At 35.9% G+C, this 18,488-nt stretch overlaps 1 protein-coding gene across 1 annotated transcript in view; it reads left to right on the top strand.

The window, feature by feature from the left end:
- LOC113511534 (probable multidrug resistance-associated protein lethal(2)03659) overlaps positions 1 to 18,488 on the top strand; it is a 63,771-nt gene that overhangs the window by 28,758 nt on the left and 16,525 nt on the right. The window contains exons 2-18 of the mRNA XM_052893038.1: positions 260 to 440; positions 2,205 to 2,267; positions 3,760 to 3,836; positions 4,421 to 4,523; positions 5,058 to 5,162; positions 6,122 to 6,224; positions 7,571 to 7,802; positions 8,799 to 8,955; positions 9,307 to 9,657; positions 10,042 to 10,207; positions 10,878 to 11,039; positions 11,852 to 11,981; positions 12,551 to 12,660; positions 14,458 to 14,583; positions 15,607 to 15,750; positions 17,730 to 17,829; positions 18,307 to 18,457. Of these exons, the coding sequence (XP_052748998.1) occupies positions 361 to 440; positions 2,205 to 2,267; positions 3,760 to 3,836; positions 4,421 to 4,523; positions 5,058 to 5,162; positions 6,122 to 6,224; positions 7,571 to 7,802; positions 8,799 to 8,955; positions 9,307 to 9,657; positions 10,042 to 10,207; positions 10,878 to 11,039; positions 11,852 to 11,981; positions 12,551 to 12,660; positions 14,458 to 14,583; positions 15,607 to 15,750; positions 17,730 to 17,829; positions 18,307 to 18,457 (2,360 nt within the window). The 5' untranslated portion in view covers positions 260 to 360. The remainder of the gene's footprint in view (positions 1 to 259; positions 441 to 2,204; positions 2,268 to 3,759; positions 3,837 to 4,420; positions 4,524 to 5,057; positions 5,163 to 6,121; positions 6,225 to 7,570; positions 7,803 to 8,798; positions 8,956 to 9,306; positions 9,658 to 10,041; positions 10,208 to 10,877; positions 11,040 to 11,851; positions 11,982 to 12,550; positions 12,661 to 14,457; positions 14,584 to 15,606; positions 15,751 to 17,729; positions 17,830 to 18,306; positions 18,458 to 18,488) is intronic.

Genomic DNA, 18,488 nt, shown 5'->3' on the forward strand with positions numbered 1-18,488 from the left:
TGTTTAATTAACTGACAAGTGTTATTACTTCTGGTCATAATTATCATCATCATCATACCAGCCTTTAACTGTCCACTGTTGAACATAAGCCTTCCCCTTGGGGGGGATTTGCCAGTAGTTATTACGCTTGGCAGGGCGTACTGGCAATTGCAGTTAGGCTTTAGAGATGTTCTAAGAAGGACACTGCTGCTATAATAAATACATACAAAAATAAATACATAAAGCATTACTATCTATATATATTTTTTCTTTGTTTCAGATTTGAGGAGCATATTCCATATGAATGAATACATGTACTTAAAAACAGTGATATTATTAATATAGATAACAAAGTGCCAAAAACTAATATAAGTATCAACAATGGATCCAGGGTATTTCGACACGGAAAAGAAAAGGAACCCGAGGGAGACAGCTAACATATTTGCCAAGATATGTTTCTGGTATGTGGTGTGGCATTATTTTTTAACTGTCTTTGAATAGGAGGAGTATGACGAAGGAGGACTAGAAACTATTGACACCAGAGGGCTCCTCACAAGTAGTAGTGGTAGTAGGAGAGATTTTAACTGCCTTTTTTTAAAAGACTTTCAAAAGAAGGAGCTTCTTAGTCTGTTTATTTGTTTTTTTTTTGTTTGTTAGTATATTACAGTTATGTTATCGTTGCCAATTCCGATCCGTTGTTCTTAATTGTTTTCGTAACCGATAAGGTTTAATTCCATATTGGTCCCATATTAATTTTGTGACGGGATGGACTGTGTGAAAGATGACATATACAATAGAGGAGCGAGTCCGGAAATGATAATTAATGGGGATTTTTGGAAAAAGAAGACATACTGCGCCGATTCCAAATAAATGAGAAAAGGCAAGGCAATGATGTAGAATAATGATTTATAAAATTGAAATACATTTGTCATCTACCAAAATTACTACACCCTAAAAATAGGAATAAATTAATTATTAAATAAGTAAATGATGCAATTAATAAATAAGTAAATGATACAATGAATAAATAACTTTTTTTTATACAACTTAGAATGGCAAGCAAGCTGACGGCCCACCTGATGGAAAGTGGTAATCGTCGCCTATAGAGATGAGCAGTACCATAGACATAACAGAGTGTACTGTTTCGCCCATGATACCCCCCATGCGTTGCCATTCCTGAGGACTCGGGTGTTATTCCTCTGTACTTAGTAAATTCACGCCATATCCCACCCTTCAAACCGAAACACAGCCATGCAAACACAACTGCTTCACGGTTGAAACACAAATGGGACAGAGGTACCCAAGCAATCGACTTTTGTACAAAGTCTCCCTCTGGTAAGTGATGCAATTACTAAATAGATAAATGATGCAATAAATAAATAAGCAAATGATGTAATAAATAAATAAACAAATGATACAATTAATAAATAAGTAAATAATACAATTAATACATAAGTAAGCGATGCAATAAATAAATAAGTAAAGATGTTGGTACTACTACGACATTGCTCTACTTATAATTCCCGCATTTTAAATTAAAATATTTTCATTCTAATACGTTTCACCAAACATCTCATAGTTCACAGATGTGTTTTATCACGAGCGAAATCGTAAAATCCCACAGCCACTTTTTATCATCGCACCGCTCGTCATCGACAGGGAATTCATCCTTACACGCTAAAACTTGAATGGTCGCTTACAGTGCGGTCACAGAGGAGTTTTCTCCCGTGAACGCTTAGGCTTTCAAATGAGCTCTTAGCCTAAGAATTCTCTAGAGTATCGGGTTATTCAAAATGGTCATAGTAATGTTTCGGCAAGGCACGAAACACGTGACACCCTTAGTTTACTATCAGACGGGCTGTATACTTGTTTGCCACCTTTGTGGCATAAACAAAATTATGTACTTACTTCTGTGTGTGACTGTGTTTCGGTTCGAAGGGTGGGATACGTTGTGAATTTACTGGGTACAGAGGAATAACACCTGAGTCCTCAGGAATGACAACGCGTGGGGGTATCATGGGCGAAACAGTATACTCTGTTATGTCCATGGTACTGCTCATGTCTATATGCGACTGTTACCACTTTCCATCAGGTGGGCCGTCAGCTTGTTTGCCATTCTAAGTTAAAAAAGTTAAGTTAAAAAACCATAATATCACTTAGATTTTCATTGAAAATTCCTATTTTTTTTCGTAACTATCTCATGTAAATAATTAATATAATTACAGGTACACATGGCCAATATTCGCTAAAGGACGCAAAGGGCAGCTTAGCATATCAAATGTATATAGGTAAGTTATTTATTTATTTATTTATGGGATTACCAACATAAGATACAGCTAAACATTTCAATATAATACACTGGTAGATTAGATCTTACTGTTCTTACATTTATAGGCGACCACAGCATGCCTTGTGTTTGATAAACATTAAAATATAATTAAATTATTAAATGTCATTAAATGAGTAGAGATATTAACAATATGAATAATAATATAATATAAATAATGGAAATTGTATTAAAATTATTATAAATTATAAATAAATACTTTATACATATATTTAGAGAGGATGGTTAAAAAAAGAATCACGAAAGAGATTTATCGAGCAAGAATGAATAGAGATGTCGATAGGGGCCGCCCTAGACGGCCCTTTGGACGACTTTATGTCGACCAAATAGGCGATATGGTCGACATCGAAATGCGTGATGACCTTTTATCCATCATCAATGTCCAGAGGAATCTAATATATAGATATTGGATCGGTATTCATATAACCCATGCCTAGTGTCAAACTGTCCAATGATTTTTTTTTATGGGTGAAAATGGTATGGTAACCCCGCCTGCACTAACGGGATACGCTGGCGGAGCACCAGTGAAGGGTGATAGATGAGAATGAAAACAGGCCAGTTAGCCCATCGTGATGAATTCATCAGGAATTAACCATGACAGTTTCCAGGGAGAACTGCGAGGAGGTCGACCTGGTTGGGTATATTGCTAGCAATGGGATTCTCAGTCTCCATTACTAACGATCCCTTTCCCCCCACTGTCCAATGTATTGTTAAAACTGAACTATTCTCCGCAAATATCCTAGTCAAAATGTTTTTTTTCTAATCTATTTTTTTTCTGTCAATTCGTCTTATATAACTAGTCTATTCGTGGGCCCACGAGATTTATCTTAGACCACATCATCGCTTTTCACTAGGTAAGATCGTCGTCAATCGTGGGACCCTTCAATAGAGAAAAACCAATTATTAAAAAAATATTTCTAGAACATTCTACACTTCAAGTATATAGTCATAAAGTACCCTTTATCATTTCATCCATTATTCGTCCACTGCTGGATATAAGCCTGCCTCATAGACTGCCGTAAAAGACAGTCCTGAGTTATCTTCATCCACTGACTCTCTGCAATGCTAAAAATACCCTTACTAATAATCAATTAAGTAAATTTGAATTAATATTATTATAAATGTGAAAGTGAGTTTGTTTGTTACCTTATAGCGTCTTAACAGCTTAACCAATCACTATGAAATTTGGTATAATACTTATTATATGGAATAGAGAAGGACTATTTACTATTTTTATCTCGGTCTGTAATCATATCCCGGTTACAAGAACGAAGTCACGGGTTTTTTTTTACAACACAGGGGGCAAAAATGCGGCTCACCTGATGGTAAGTATCCGCCCATGGTCACCCACAACACCTATATATTGCCAGCCTTTTAAAAATCCTTTATATTACCCTATCTATATAATTTACAAGTAAATTATATATTTTCAGATGTACACCGGAGCACCGAGCCACACCGCGCGGGGATGTAATGTATGAGAAATGGAGCAAGGAACTTAAAAAAGGAGGTAAATTTTATCTACAATGTTTCTGGAAATTTAATTTAATATAATTTAATTTATTTTAATTTGTTTGTTTGCCATTCTAAGTTGTATAAAAAAATTAAATTCATTTCATTTCATTTCGTTTCGTTTACTTTAGTTTCGTTTCATTTAATTTCGTTTCGTTTCATTTCATTAAGAATAGATATCATTGGAAACACTACACAGCGCCATCTAGTGCCAAACTAAACAGAACTTGTATTATGTTGTACTAGACAGCAGGTGGAAATAATTATTAAATTGTTTTCTACAGTAAAAAAACCAACTTCAATTGTTCCAAAACCAGTTATTTTGATTTACAATCTACTAATAGAATCTTCATTCAGTTATTTATAACACTGAGCTGATTTCGATAAATATTATATGAGAGGCCAATCGGTTAACAACTGCCGTTGTTATGAAGTGACAAACATGGAAAGAATACAACCGAATTGAAAACCTACTTTTTTTAAGTTGGTTGAAAAGTTATCAAGTTGCAAGGTTGTTAAGGTCTTTTTCTTTTTTTTTTTTTTATTTCTATGTGTAACGTTCTATTTGTTATACATTTCCAGACAAAGGAAAGAAGCCGTCGCTGCTTCGGACAATAATCAAAATCCACGGCTTGCCGTTTATCTTGGGCAATGCGTTATTCGCTTGTTTTGAAAGTGGCACCAGGTCAGTAGGAGTATTCTTTTTTTTTTTTTAACTGGAGAAATTTGATCAGTGGTTTCGTAAATTTTTAATCTGTGGTTATTTTTTATGTGGCCAATACAATAAAATGTATTTTTTTTCATATAGCAACTTTTCTTTCTTTTATTTCTAACTTTTTTCAGATAAATATCAGATTAAATAATTTTTATTCGAATAAATGGATTTTCATTGAATTATTTAAAGTTTTATTATCTTCAAAACATTTTTTATTTATTTAATTATTTATCTATTTTTATTTATTAATCAAGTTACACATTTATTTGGTAACATATTGTCCTAAAAAAGACTAATTATATATTTATTACGATATTTTATTTACATTAGCCAAATTTACCTGTTATCATAAATAGGAGACGCGGAATAAATATAATAAAATTCTTAATGTAAGGAATTAATAAATATAAGAAAGTTCTTAATCTAAGGAATTGATAGATTTGTTTTTCAAATCCGTCAATTTTGAATTTAGAACTCAATAAAGATTTTTTCCTTCTGTTCCAGATTATTAATACCAGTGTGCTTAGAAAGATTAATCAATTACTTCTCGCCGACCCACGCCGGCATCTCTGACAGCCACGCGTATATGTACGCTGCTGGCGTAGTGGGGTGAGTTTCGATGTATATATACATATTTAATTTCAATCAAATCACGTTACATGATTGACCGTGTGGTCCCGGCATAAAATAGGCTACCCCTTCCTTTCCCGTGAGTGTCGTAAGAGCCGACTAAGGGACGGCGAGGGATGGGCAGCAGTGTCTCTCTTAAAACATCTCCAAAGTCTGTCTGCAGTTGCCAAACCGCCTGCCAAGCGTGGCAACTACTGGCAAACCCTCCACAGGTAGGGTTTATGTTCAGCAGTGGATAGTTAAGAGCTGATAGGATAAAGATGATGACGTTATATGGTAAATAATTAATATAAATGATTTTTGAATTTGAATTTGTCTTTATTAATAAAGTAGTTTATTTTTTGTTCTTCTTCTGCCTTTACGCCATGTCTTTTCTTACTATCCTTTAAATAAAATTAAGTTACTAGTTTTAAGTTGAATATGTTGATTTTTATTATTTCACCAGTGATTCGTCTCAACTCTGCATGAATAGATAGAAATTAAAAAAAATATATATATATATATATATATATATATATATATATATATATATATATATATATATATATATATATATATATATCTATATATCGGCAGAGTATATATATATATATATATATATATATATATATATATATATATATATATATATATATATTCGGTTTGAAGGCTGGGATATGGCGTGAATTTACACGGTACAGAGGAATAACACCTGAGTCCTCAGGAATAGCAGCGCATGGGGGGTATCATGGGCGAAACAGTATACTCTGACATGTACATGGTACTGCTTATGTCTATAGGCGACGATTACCAGTTTCCATCAGGTGGGCCGTCAGCTTGTTTGCCATTCTAAGTTGTATAAAAAAATGTATATTGCTAGTAATGGGGCTATTTGATCCCATTACTAACAATCCCTTTCCCCCCGTTTATACTGTATTTATCACGTTATTCATTTGCAGACTAATGGCCCTCAATGCAGCCATGTTACACCCAATGTTGTTGTGGTTATTGGAGATGGCGTTGAAGATTCGGGTCGCGTGTTCATCGCTCATATACAGGAAGGTTGGTTATTTTATTATAATACTAGCAATCCGTCCCTGCTTCGCATGAATAGATAGAAATAAATTAGTTTTTAATAGGCGAATTTTTCATACTTTGGGTTATGTTATTATAATTTTAATGGAATAATATATAGCCTATTTTACTAACTGATAATATAGCCTTCTATAGGCGAAAGAATTTAAAAAATTGTTTGAGTAGTTTTGTATTTTATTTATTAAATAAAAACATACAAAAAATGATAATATTACCACAGTAGATAAACAAGTACATTTTCCCCTCCTCCCTCCCCCCAAGCGACTATAATAGTGAATATGCACACACGTGACCATACACACGCACACGCACTCATGCGCATACACAATTTCTATCAGATATTCAAAGGTTGGCTGCAAGAGATAGATAGGTAGATACTCTTTATTGTTTCCTCCAAAAGATTACAATAGGAAACTTATTATAAATATAAACAATTACAAGAAATAATCACAATGAGAAAACAATGGGCGACCTTATCGCTAAGAGCGATCTCTTCCAGGCAATTGTAGTTGTTTGGAGGAAATAAATAACGACTAACTTGATTATATTATTGATTTTCATATAATGAGAGAATGACAGCGGAAATGAATGTGAGAAGTAAACGTCGCTGTCATGTCTGTATGTCCAGTGCGAAACATAGAAAGAGGTGAAATATCTATGTACAATTAAATTAACCTACTTGATGGAAAAGAAAGTAATGATGTTGACAAGTGGCTATGAGATGAATATTTACAATATTTATTTACAGACGCCACACAATCTCTTATGGGATAAGTCCGCCATTGTACTCCTTATTTTTTTAAGAACTCTGTATCTCATGTTTAGAACTAACAGAATTATTCATCGTGCCTCCCACCAAATTGTTTATAATTACTCCTCTCCATCCAAAGGTTGCCTGCAAGAGATCGCTCTTAGCGATAAGGTCGCCCATTGTTTTCTCATTGTGATTATTTCTTGTAATTGTTTATATTTATAATAAGTTTACTATTGTAATCTTTTGAAGGAAACAATAAAGGGTATCTATCCATCTATCCTATAATTTAAAACTTTACTGTACAATAAAGTGTTACAAACAAACAAACACATACTCGCACACACGCACACCGTTGAACGATAATATTTTTCGTAGACATCCTATATATGGGAGTAAACCTTGACCTTGGATCATTTAAAAATGCTTAGATCAGCCACTAGCTCTGGATGACACGTAAAAACCGTTTTTCGGTAAACTATGTCAGTGGTACTGGCCTAGAAACATTTGACGCTAGATGGCGACACAGTAGCACGAGTATCTTAGTAGTGGTCACCCGCAGCTCCTGCGGCTAGACTTGACGGTGGGCGGCAAGGCGTCCGAGGGCCTGGCGGGCCACGTGATCAACCTGCTCACCACGGACGCGCAGAGGTTCGACATGGCGTCGCTGTTCCTCGTGGACCTGGTGAAGACGCCCATCGAGAGCACCCTCATAGTGTACCTCATGTACCGGCAGATCGGCGTCGCGGCGCTCATTGGGGTTGCGTTCCTCTTGCTATTCATACCATTGCAAGGTCAGTTCTTTATATTACATAGATAGATTTTATTTTATTTATTAAAATGTATTTAAAATCAGAATGTGATGATAATTAATTGTATGAAATCGACTTGTATGTATAAATTTTGAACTGTCTGTGTAACTACATATGTTTGTATGGCGTACAGGCTAAACGTGTCGAACGAGATTGTATTGTTAACATCTGCATGTAGGGGGAAAAGGGATTGTTAGTAATGAGATTTAACAGCCTCATTGCTGGCAATACACCCTATCAGGTCGACCTCCACGCGATTCCCTCTGGAAATCATAGTGGTTATTTCTTGTTCATGTGGTCACTATGGGCCAACGGACCTGTCATCATCCTCACCTGTCACCCTTCACTGGTGACCCATCAACGTATACCGATAGCGTAGGCGGGGTTACCATTCCTTCTTCACCCATAAAAAAAAGACATCTGCATGTATGTATACGCATATTTTACGAATAAATCATGAATCTCGAAAAAAAAAAGAGCGTCGTGTCTCAAAAACGGATAAATTTTTTTGCCAGTTAATTATCAAATTAGCTCGTTTTTTTTTTTATCAGTGTTCATATATTTACACATAAAATGTACCGATTTTTAACAGACTTTAAAAAGAAGGAGACTGTACAAAAGTCGATTGCTTGGGGGTACCTCTGTCCCATTCGTGTTTCTACCGTGAAGCAGTTTTTTGCATGGCTGTGTTTCGGTTTGAAGGGTGAGATATGGCAGTGAATTTACAGCGTACAGAGGAATAACACCTAAATCCTCAGGAATGGCAACGCATGGGGGGGGGGGGGTATCATGGACGAAACAGTATACTCTGTTATGTCCATGGTACTGCTCATGTCTATAGGCGACGGTTACCACTTTCCATCAGGTGGACTGTCAGCTTGTTTGCCATTCTAAGTTGTATAAAAAAAAGGAGGTATGTTTTATTTTTTAATCAGTTTTTTGTTTTATCATCAATTATTTGTATTTGTCCAACCGCAGCGTACTTGGGCAAGGTGTCAAGCAAGCTCCGGCGGCAGACGGCCGTCCGCACCGACAACCGGATCAGGCTGATGAACGAGGTCATACAGAGCATCGAGGCGATAAAAATGTACGCGTGGGAGGACGCCTTCGCCAAGATCATCGGACAGGCCAGGAAGTAAGGCGCCAATTTATTTATTATTTATTTATTTATTTATATGCTTTCGTACATTCATTCATAGATATTATATTGATTGCCGTGTGGTCCCGGCATAGAATAAGCCACCCCTTCCTTTCCCATGGGTGTCGTAAAAGGCGATGAAGGTAAGGTAAGGAATGGGCAGGACTGTCCCTCCTAAAATATTTCCAAAGCCTAATTGTGGTTGCCAATCTGTTTGCCAAGCGTGGTAACTACTAGCAAAACTCCCCAAAGGGGAGGCTTATGTTCAGCAGTGGACCATTAAAGGCTGATATAGTAAAAAATTGTATATATATTTATTAATATATTTATATTTGTTTTTTTTTATAGAAAAGAAATGAACGTGATAAAAAAGATGTCGTGGCTCCGCGCCGTCATGATCTCGTGCGTGAAGCTGAACACGAAGGTGGCCATTTTCCTCAGCATCATATCGTACCTGTCGTTCGGCAACGACCTCACGGCCGCCAAAGTGTTCGTCATCTTCACCTACTACGAAATGCTCAAGTACACTCTGGTGGATTTCCTGCCTCTCGGGATTACGTTCACGTTGGAAGCGTACGTGAGCGTGAAGAGGATGCAAGAGTTCTTACTGCTGACAGAGGTGAACAATCAAGATGGCGTCGATTTGGTGAAAATTGAAAATGCCCAAGCCAACGGTGTGTTCGAGAAGATTGGCAACGGGTGAGTGTTTTTGCTAGTCGATTTTTACGCTTCATTTTTAAATGCGTGTGACTTTAAAGTTGATGTTATACTTGAAAAAATAGTATTTATTTATACTTTATTGAAGAAATTAAAGAAATATGATTGTGGAGCGTAAATATACAAAGGCGAGCTTAACTGTAACAGAGTTCTCTTCCAGCAACACCCAAAGTGGAAAGGAGCATTAATGCCAGCAAATAGAGTATATAGTTTGTTATTCGATGTTTCCAATATACCAATTTCGAACCGATTTTAATGAGTGAATATTGAACTTTGATGATTATAGTTTCCGTGTTTGTTTCATATTAAACGTTTTAATTTTTTTATTGTCGAACAAATTAATTACTTATCATTATTATATTTTAGCCAGCAAGCGTACATAAGGTCAGATAGCAACGTGGAACAACCCAAGCCTCAGTACGTGATCAGCATGAAGGACTACACCACATACTGGAGGAATGTGGACGACGAGGCGCAGGGCAAAGTCGTCGAGAACAGGAAGATAGCGGCGCTCGCTGACATCGACTTGAATGTGAGTAAAGAGCACGGTGTTTGTGTAGTACAGTGTTTTACAAAGTGTGGGTCGCGACCCCCTGGCGTGTCTCCAAGCTACAAAGTAGCTGCTTTCTTGTACTTACATTTCTTGTACTCAGTTACGAGAGTTACAATACACGACAGGAGCGGTAGCGGTAGAGGCTGGGCGAGTGCGACTTTATGTCGTGCGGCGAGGCCGACGGGCCGTCGTCGTAATGTAAAGATTAAAAATAGATAATTTTGTATGGGAATCGCTACTTCGTATGACTTTTAATAGATGGCATTGTTGATGATACAAAGTTCACCGGAAACTAGTTTATAATATTAATAAGCATAAGGATGTTCTAAATTCAAATTTAAATCATCTTTATTCAAATATACTTGTTTACAAGCACTTTTAAATCGTAATTTTTTTTTAATCTACTGCAGGCTTCGGAAGGTGATCTGTTGAGATGAGCCTGCGAGAAACTCAACAGCTACTCTTTTAAATCTCTGTTAACATTATGTGTATTTATTTAAATGTCTAAATTTACGTTGTCGTTAAAAGCCCGTGCATGATCAACTAACACCATGCACATTTGTTATTCAAGTAATCATTTAGTGTGTAATAGGCTTTAAATATACTCAACAGTGCTATGATAAATTGTAAAAGCGTCGATTTGCTTCAGATAAAACCGGAATCGCTGACGACGATAGTGGGAACAGTGGGATCGGGCAAGTCGACGCTGCTGCACGCGATCCTGCGCGAGCTGACGCCCAGCGCTGGGCAGCTGCGGGTCAGCGGGCTGGTCGTGTACGCCGCGCAGGAGCCCTGGCTGTTCGAGGCCTCTGTACGTACTGCACTGCTGTTTAACCAACTTCGAAAAAGAGGGAGGTTCTCAATTCGGTTATATAATTAGGTTTCTGTAGCAAAAAGAAACTAATTCTTTAGTTACTTTATGGTATGACTTTGTAGGTTCATCCATCACAGTGTTACATTCCGGCACTTATTAATGCTATCGATTTGAGATTTTTTTTTTTAATAATAATAAATTTATTTATTTATAAAAAAAAAACATTAATGTATGAGTTGGAATTTATTTAAATAGAATGAAAATAGTATGCACTTATTATAATAAGAAAAATAGAGAATTTTTTAATTTATTTGCTAGGATGTTTAAAATGGACACTCAAAACTCAAAATTGACTTCCTAGTCCAAGCAAAGTTTTCACATGAAAGGGCTTTCTTTGTATATTTTAAAACTGATTTTTATTTATTTTCATGCTGCATAGTTTTCTAGTTAAGGTCGAAAATATTTGAAATAAAATCCCCCATAATTACGGTCAAAACAAATAGCAATAAAGAAAAAAAAAAGCAGTACATTTTGCTGGTAATTGGAGTCGAATCAGTTGTTGCTATATATACATGCTTCCAGTGAAATGTACATATACGGCGCTGATTTTTAGGCGGCCCTTTAACTCATTTAACTTTAGCCTTCGTGTGGGTCGCCAATAACTACTTTTCTGATGCGAGACTTATCACATTGAAAAAAGTAAAAGAGAAAAGACTAAATCCAAAGATTAAAAAAAAGATCAAATGTAAGCTTGCTTATATTTTATATATATATATTATCATTTCAAGTCATTCTATTACACTCACCAGGTGCGTCAGAACATCTTATTCGGGCAAGACATGGACCTACGGAGGTATAAGCAAGTGATCAAGTGTTGCCAGCTCAAGACCGACCTGGAGATATTGTCGCACGGCGACAAGACCATCGTCGGAGAACGAGGTGAGTATTTTGTAGCGATTTCCAAAAGGAGAGGATTCTCGATTCGTCAAAAATATTTTATGGCCATGGTACGCGATTATGTTGCCAATTCCGAATCGCTTTTGACAATTATTTAGTTATTGATTTTCTCTTATATTTATTTATTCTTTAAGAATTATATATATATATATATATATATATATATATATATATATATATATATATATATATATATATATATAACCTTTGCGTAAAGAAGAAAAGAAAATACGATATCTGTTTGGCACAAGAAATGTATCTAATAAAAAAAAAATGCTCATGTTAACTAAATTAGATTACATCTAAATACTTACTATAGTACATTTTACATAAATAAATAATTAAACACATACATTTAGATATATACATATTGTAATATTATTCTGGAATTTTTAGGGTGTTTGTCCCATATTACCTTTGTGACGAACGAAGCTGATATTTTATTGCAAATAAATTTTCGCGTTTATTCATAATTCTAATGTTCCCAGTTTATTTTAGTTACATGACAATAATATATTGTGTAGTATAATAATAAAAGAAACTGGTAACAGGTACATCGTTGTCCGGCGGACAGAGGGCGCGCATATCGCTGGCCAGGTGTGTGTATCAGAACGCCGACGTGTATTTACTGGACGACCCGTTGGCGGCTGTCGATGCAAAGGTATTGTTTTTATGCTATTTACAAATTTCATTCTATTTTCGTATTTTTTTTTTGTTAAGTTTTTATCCGACTTCTAAAAGATGAAGCTTCTTAATTCAGATGCATTTTTTTCTACTATATTATGACATCAGTTCTGAACCGATTTACACAATTAATTTCGTATTTATTTTTGTATGTTCATTTTTATTCTCACAATTCTGTGTCCATTTTCAATATTAATATGTTTTGCCACAATTTATTTTATTTTATTTATTTTTGTGGTACAACAACAGATTACAAACAAAACTTTTAACAATAGAATACAACAATAGCATTATAAGTTTGCAGTCCAATTACAGTTGTACTCAACATTCACAGTGGTGAAACAGAATAGGTTGATTTTTAATACAAAAAAGAATTAATAATAAAAACTACATACAAAACAAGAGTCAGAAACAAAACTACCAAACTATGCTTATAAACTATTAGGTTATCAATGTATGTAAAGTGCTTCGATACAATGAAAATTTCTGATAGAATATGTCAATATCCGATTTACAATCAATGTTGTACAATTTGCACATTCTGTACATTGGATTATTATATGACACATTATTGTTTGAGAACGGTATAGAAAAGAGTTTTGTTGTACGAGAAGAGTGTTCAGTGGCTCTCAGGTTTATGTTCCAGCAAGTTACCTCCATGTCCCATTTGTCTGCTAGTGAACTGTCATATCTGTCTGTTTACTGTATATTAATCTTTTTTTTTTTTATTGTACGGATAATCCGGTAGTATTGTTTTATTGTTACCCTATTCCCTTTGGCCGCAACAGAATATCAGTGCTTTGCTCTTTTGAGGGCGAAGCAATAAACTGAGTTGTGGCCATTTTGTATTGCTATGGCACACTCACAAACGAAAGTTGCATTTGGTTTTATGTACTTTTTTGTCATTTATGTTATCTCGCTTTTTTTTTGTGTATGTATGTTGTAATTTGTGTGCTGTAAGTAATGCAAGAGAGCTCCACCGACAAGAGCGCAGCTCTTAAATGGATAGATAGATAGGAGTAATGCAAATAAAATTATCTATCTATCTATCTATCTATCTACTCCAATAAATTACCCTCTACTATGTTTATTTATGATATAAAGCGAAAGATATATAAAAAAAGAGAAGGTAAAAGTGTAAACCTTTCCCCGTGTTTACACTTTTACCTTCTCTTATATCTATTTGACATATTTATTTATTTAGAAGATCATCAATATAAGATACAATGAAATATTTCAATACAATACACTAGTGGATTAGGCATAACTGTCCTTACATTTAGAGACGACCACAGCATGCTTCGTGTTTGAGAAACATTGAAATGAATTGAAATTATTAAATATTATTAAGTTAATAAAGATATTAAAAATATAATCGTTATCTATACGGTTTATAAATACCAGAAATGTCAAAATATTATATTTGTAAATCACCGTGTCTTGGTAATTTCTAATTGACTCCCGCGATAAAGGTTCGCCTAGTGCGGGCTCCAATGTACTCACTGTTGTAAATTTCTTGTATTTAATAAATAAATAAATAAATTATCTAAATTTCTCCAAGTTTATATTATTTTTCTCCAAACATTTCTCCAAGAATTGCATATTTAAAAAATTTTATTAATAAAAGTTTTTTAGCCAAAACGGCGATAAAAGGTAACCAATCTGGCAACACTGGTTTTAACATCCGTTGTACAATACTCTTTGGTCTTCAAGCGTCTGTTGTATAGTTGTACAGTCGTTGTTCCTGTAGTGTAGTTCCACTATCGGCCCGCAGGTGGGGCAAGCGATCTACGAGGACTGCATCCGCGGCTTCCTGCGGGACCGGGCGGTGGTGCTGGTGACTCACCACGTGCAGTTCGCGCGCCACGCGAGCCTCGTCGCCGTCATGCGTGGTGGACGGGTGCGTACACGGATTTTTTTTATACAACTTAGAATGGCAAATAAGCTGACGGTCCACCTGATGGAAAGTGGTAACCGTCGCCTATAGACATGAGCAGTACCATGGACATAACAGAGTATACTGTTTCGCCCATGATACCCCCCATGCGTTACCATTCCTGAGGACTCAGGTGTTGTTCCTCTGTACCCAGTAAATTCACGCCATATCCCACCCTTCAAACTGAAACACAGCCATGCAAACACAACTGCTTCACGGTTGAAACACGAATAGGACATAACTACCCAAGCAAACGACTTTTGTACAAAGTCTCCCTCTGGTACTTTATCTAACAGTAATAGTAACTTAGACAAATACTGATGGTATAGAGGTTTTTTTTTTAATGGGTATTAAGTCAAGTCAATTATTTTTTTTGCACAAACATAGGTTGCATACATTACGTCATGTTATATACAAAATTAAGATCGCTGTGTTCCGCCGTTATGAAAATTAAATGGTAACCCTGTCTCTTTGATTACATAGATAGAGTGTCTTCATAGCTAAATGCTTCAAGAAAAGCAGATCAACTTTTTCATAGAATTTTGTGTTGTAAATAGATAGATAGATACCCTTTATTATTTCCTCCATAAGATTACAATAGTAAACTTACTATACTCAATACAAATAGTTATGAGTGATTCCTTTATAATTTATTTTTCTATATTTATTTTGTGAACACAATTTTTTTTATTAAATAATAATATAATTTCTGACCATGATTGTAACAAACCGACGAAAAATTGACGAATTCATTTGTACTGTTTTTGATTTGAGCCGATGCTCAACCCTCATTACATAGTATAATATTAGTTCAGCAAAATTTTTAGTGCTACATACAGAATGTTGATTTTATATAATTTATTAAATAATACGTCAAAATATATTTTATGCCTGCAGACTAATTTAATAATTAGCGTTCTCAACCCACACTTTTCATCCTATCACGAGTGGGTTGAAAATTAAAAATATAATATTTGTTTTTTAAAGATAGTAGCGCAAGGCACATACCAGGAACTCAAGAACGGGGTACCGGAGTTCGAGACGCTTATAGAAATGGGGGAGAAGGTGGAAGAAGAGAAGCAGAAGCAGAAGCAGAAAGCGGCTGGCAACTACGAGGCGCAGGAGTCTGTGGTGAGTAGTTTTCTAGAAATAGAATCTCTATGTAAACCATTTGACTGTCTCAGAGCTCAACAATACCTCATGCACAAGTGGTTTTAAACTATTTTGATAATGAAAAAAAAAAATACAGAAGTACAGTCAGTACAATTAAAATGTAGGAACATATCGAGATTTTTAGAATGAATAAAAACTGCATCATCAAGCTAAGGGAAGGAAAATTCAAAAATAGAATTATATATACATACGAACTATTCTAGTTTGTAAGGTGAAGTCCTCATACAAGAAAGGACTTGAACCGCTGTATATATTTTTTTTTTGATGGGTGAAAATGGTATGGTGACCCCGCCCTCGCTAATGGGATACGCTGGTAGAGCACCAGTGAAGGGTGATAGATGAGAATGAAAACAGGCCAGTTAGCCCATCATGATGAATTCATCAGGAATTAACCATGATAGTTTCCAGGGAGACCGCGAGGAGGTCGACCTGGTTGGGTATATTGCTAGCAGTGGGATTCTCAGTCTCCATCACTAATAATCCCTTCCCCCCACCTTGGTGGTTAATGCCACCTATTGAATCCTATATCGACTACATTGATCTGATATGAACTCTTATTTCCAGGCAGATTCTTGCATTCATATTTTAATTCTGCGAATCTGCCCGCTGCTTCTTGTACTTTAATTCTGCGAAGTAGCATATTATAATGGTTTGCTAAAAACAACAAAGAGTTTATTTATGCGTGTCCAATTCAACAATAGGATTAAGGACCTATGGAACCTTAGAATGTCAGTGCTACCAACAGTGGCTAATGTGGGAAAAGGGAGAGGAAAGGGGAGAAAAGAGGGAGAGGGAAAGTAAAAGGGAGAGCGAGTAATGGGCAATAGCGTCCCTCTTAAAACATCTCTAACGCCTAAAATGTGGCAACTATTGGCACACACGGGAAAGGAAGCTGTGGCCTATTCTATGCCGGAACCACACGGCCCATGTTATATATCAGCCATTAATTGACAACTGTTTAACATGGGCCTCCCTCATTATGGGGGGGGGGGGGGGCGGTTATTATAATAATCAGATATGTATTTATTTGTTTTCTTGCCAAGGTGCTCAATGTGCCAGTAGTCAATGAAGAAAGGAAAGCGGATTTGAAAAGTGTTAGTTTTATAACTGTGCTCCTTATTGTAGTTGCATAGTACAAGTAGATTTTGCTCCACTAAAAAACTTGTGACTTCAATGACCTCAAAATCAATATTCACCAATAATCCCATTATTCTTATAGTTTTTTTATACAACTTAGAATGGCAAACAAGGTGACAGTCCACCTGATGGAAAGTGGTAACTGTCGCCTATAGACACGAGCAGTGCCATGGACATAACAGAGTATACATTGTAATAATTATTGTACAAAGTCTCCCTCTGGAAAATTATTTCGCTTTAAACAGACATTTAATATAATAAAGGCCATGTAACAGGACTTTTTGACATTTGTTTATTTGCTTTAAATTGTAGGCTTGCAAATTTATGGTATTAATTAAATAAGGATACAAGATACGGAAGTCTACGGATTATATGACTTTGTACAAAAGTCGATTGCTTGGGTACCTCTGTCCCATTCGTGTTTCAACCGTGAAGCAGTTGTGTTTGCATGGCTGTGTTTCGGTTTGAAGGGTGGGATATGGCGTGAGTTTACTGGGTACAGAGGAATAACACCTGAGTCCTCAGGAATTGCAACGCATGGGAGATATCATAGGCGAAACAATATACTCTGTTATGTCCATGGTACTGCTCGTGTCTATAGGCGACGGTTACCACTTTCCATCAGGTGGGTCGTCAGCTTGTTTGCCATTCTAAGTTGTATAAAAAAAAATCTATCTATCTGTCTGTTTAAAATGTATGTATATACAAAGAATTACCAGTCAAGGGCCACGTTATTAAATTTATTTCGATTTGATATTATTATTTATGTCTTGTTATTATAAATGTTAATGTATTTACAGGAACATAATTACATGTTGCGCTCGCAGCGGTCAATGTCGGAAGCTTCACAGTTGTCGTTCAACTTGGACCTAGATAACAATCTGGATCCTACATATGAAGGTATGTGCCACAGAAAATTGTGTTTTATGTCAGCTTCAGCAAAGTTTTAATTCAAAGTTTACCTTTCGTGGTGTATTTAGGAACACACTCCGCGAGAGATGCGGGTTTGAATCCTGATTGAGCTGTTGGAGGGATACATTCGTTTAAGATTTAAAATTTTCAATAATGCAAGATTTGTATTTTCTTTTTTTTTTATACCACTGACGTGGCAAACAAGCGTACCACCCACCTGATGGTCAGCGGTTACCGTTGCCTATAAACGCGTGCAGTATCAGGGGCATTACGCACGCGTTACCAGCCCTGAAGAGACCTCTTTATCCCTTTGTTTGAAAAACTTCTTGCTGAAGTCACTTCTTCTTTTCAATAAAATTTTCATAATTCAGGAGTCGGTTTTACAGTGAAATTAAAATAATATCATTAACCTCTGCCACGTCTAAGATGTCTGTTACGAGTATGTATTATTTTTTTTTATTTCAGGGGAGACTCAAAAGAAGGGTTCCGTGGACAACAGCGTGTACCTGACTTACATAAGAAGCGGGGGCAATAAATGTTCGATGCTATTGTTATTCGGCCTGTTTATAGTCGCGCAAATGTTCTACTCCTCCACGGATGTGTGGCTCAAGGAATGGTAAGTCATTCGCTCTTTCGTTCGTATTTCA

The sequence above is a fragment of the Galleria mellonella genome, unplaced genomic scaffold (genome assembly GCF_026898425.1).
Source record: "Galleria mellonella isolate WM207_F2 unplaced genomic scaffold, CSIRO_AGI_GalMel_v1 utg172, whole genome shotgun sequence".
In the NCBI taxonomy this organism is placed as follows: domain Eukaryota; kingdom Metazoa; phylum Arthropoda; class Insecta; order Lepidoptera; family Pyralidae; genus Galleria; species Galleria mellonella.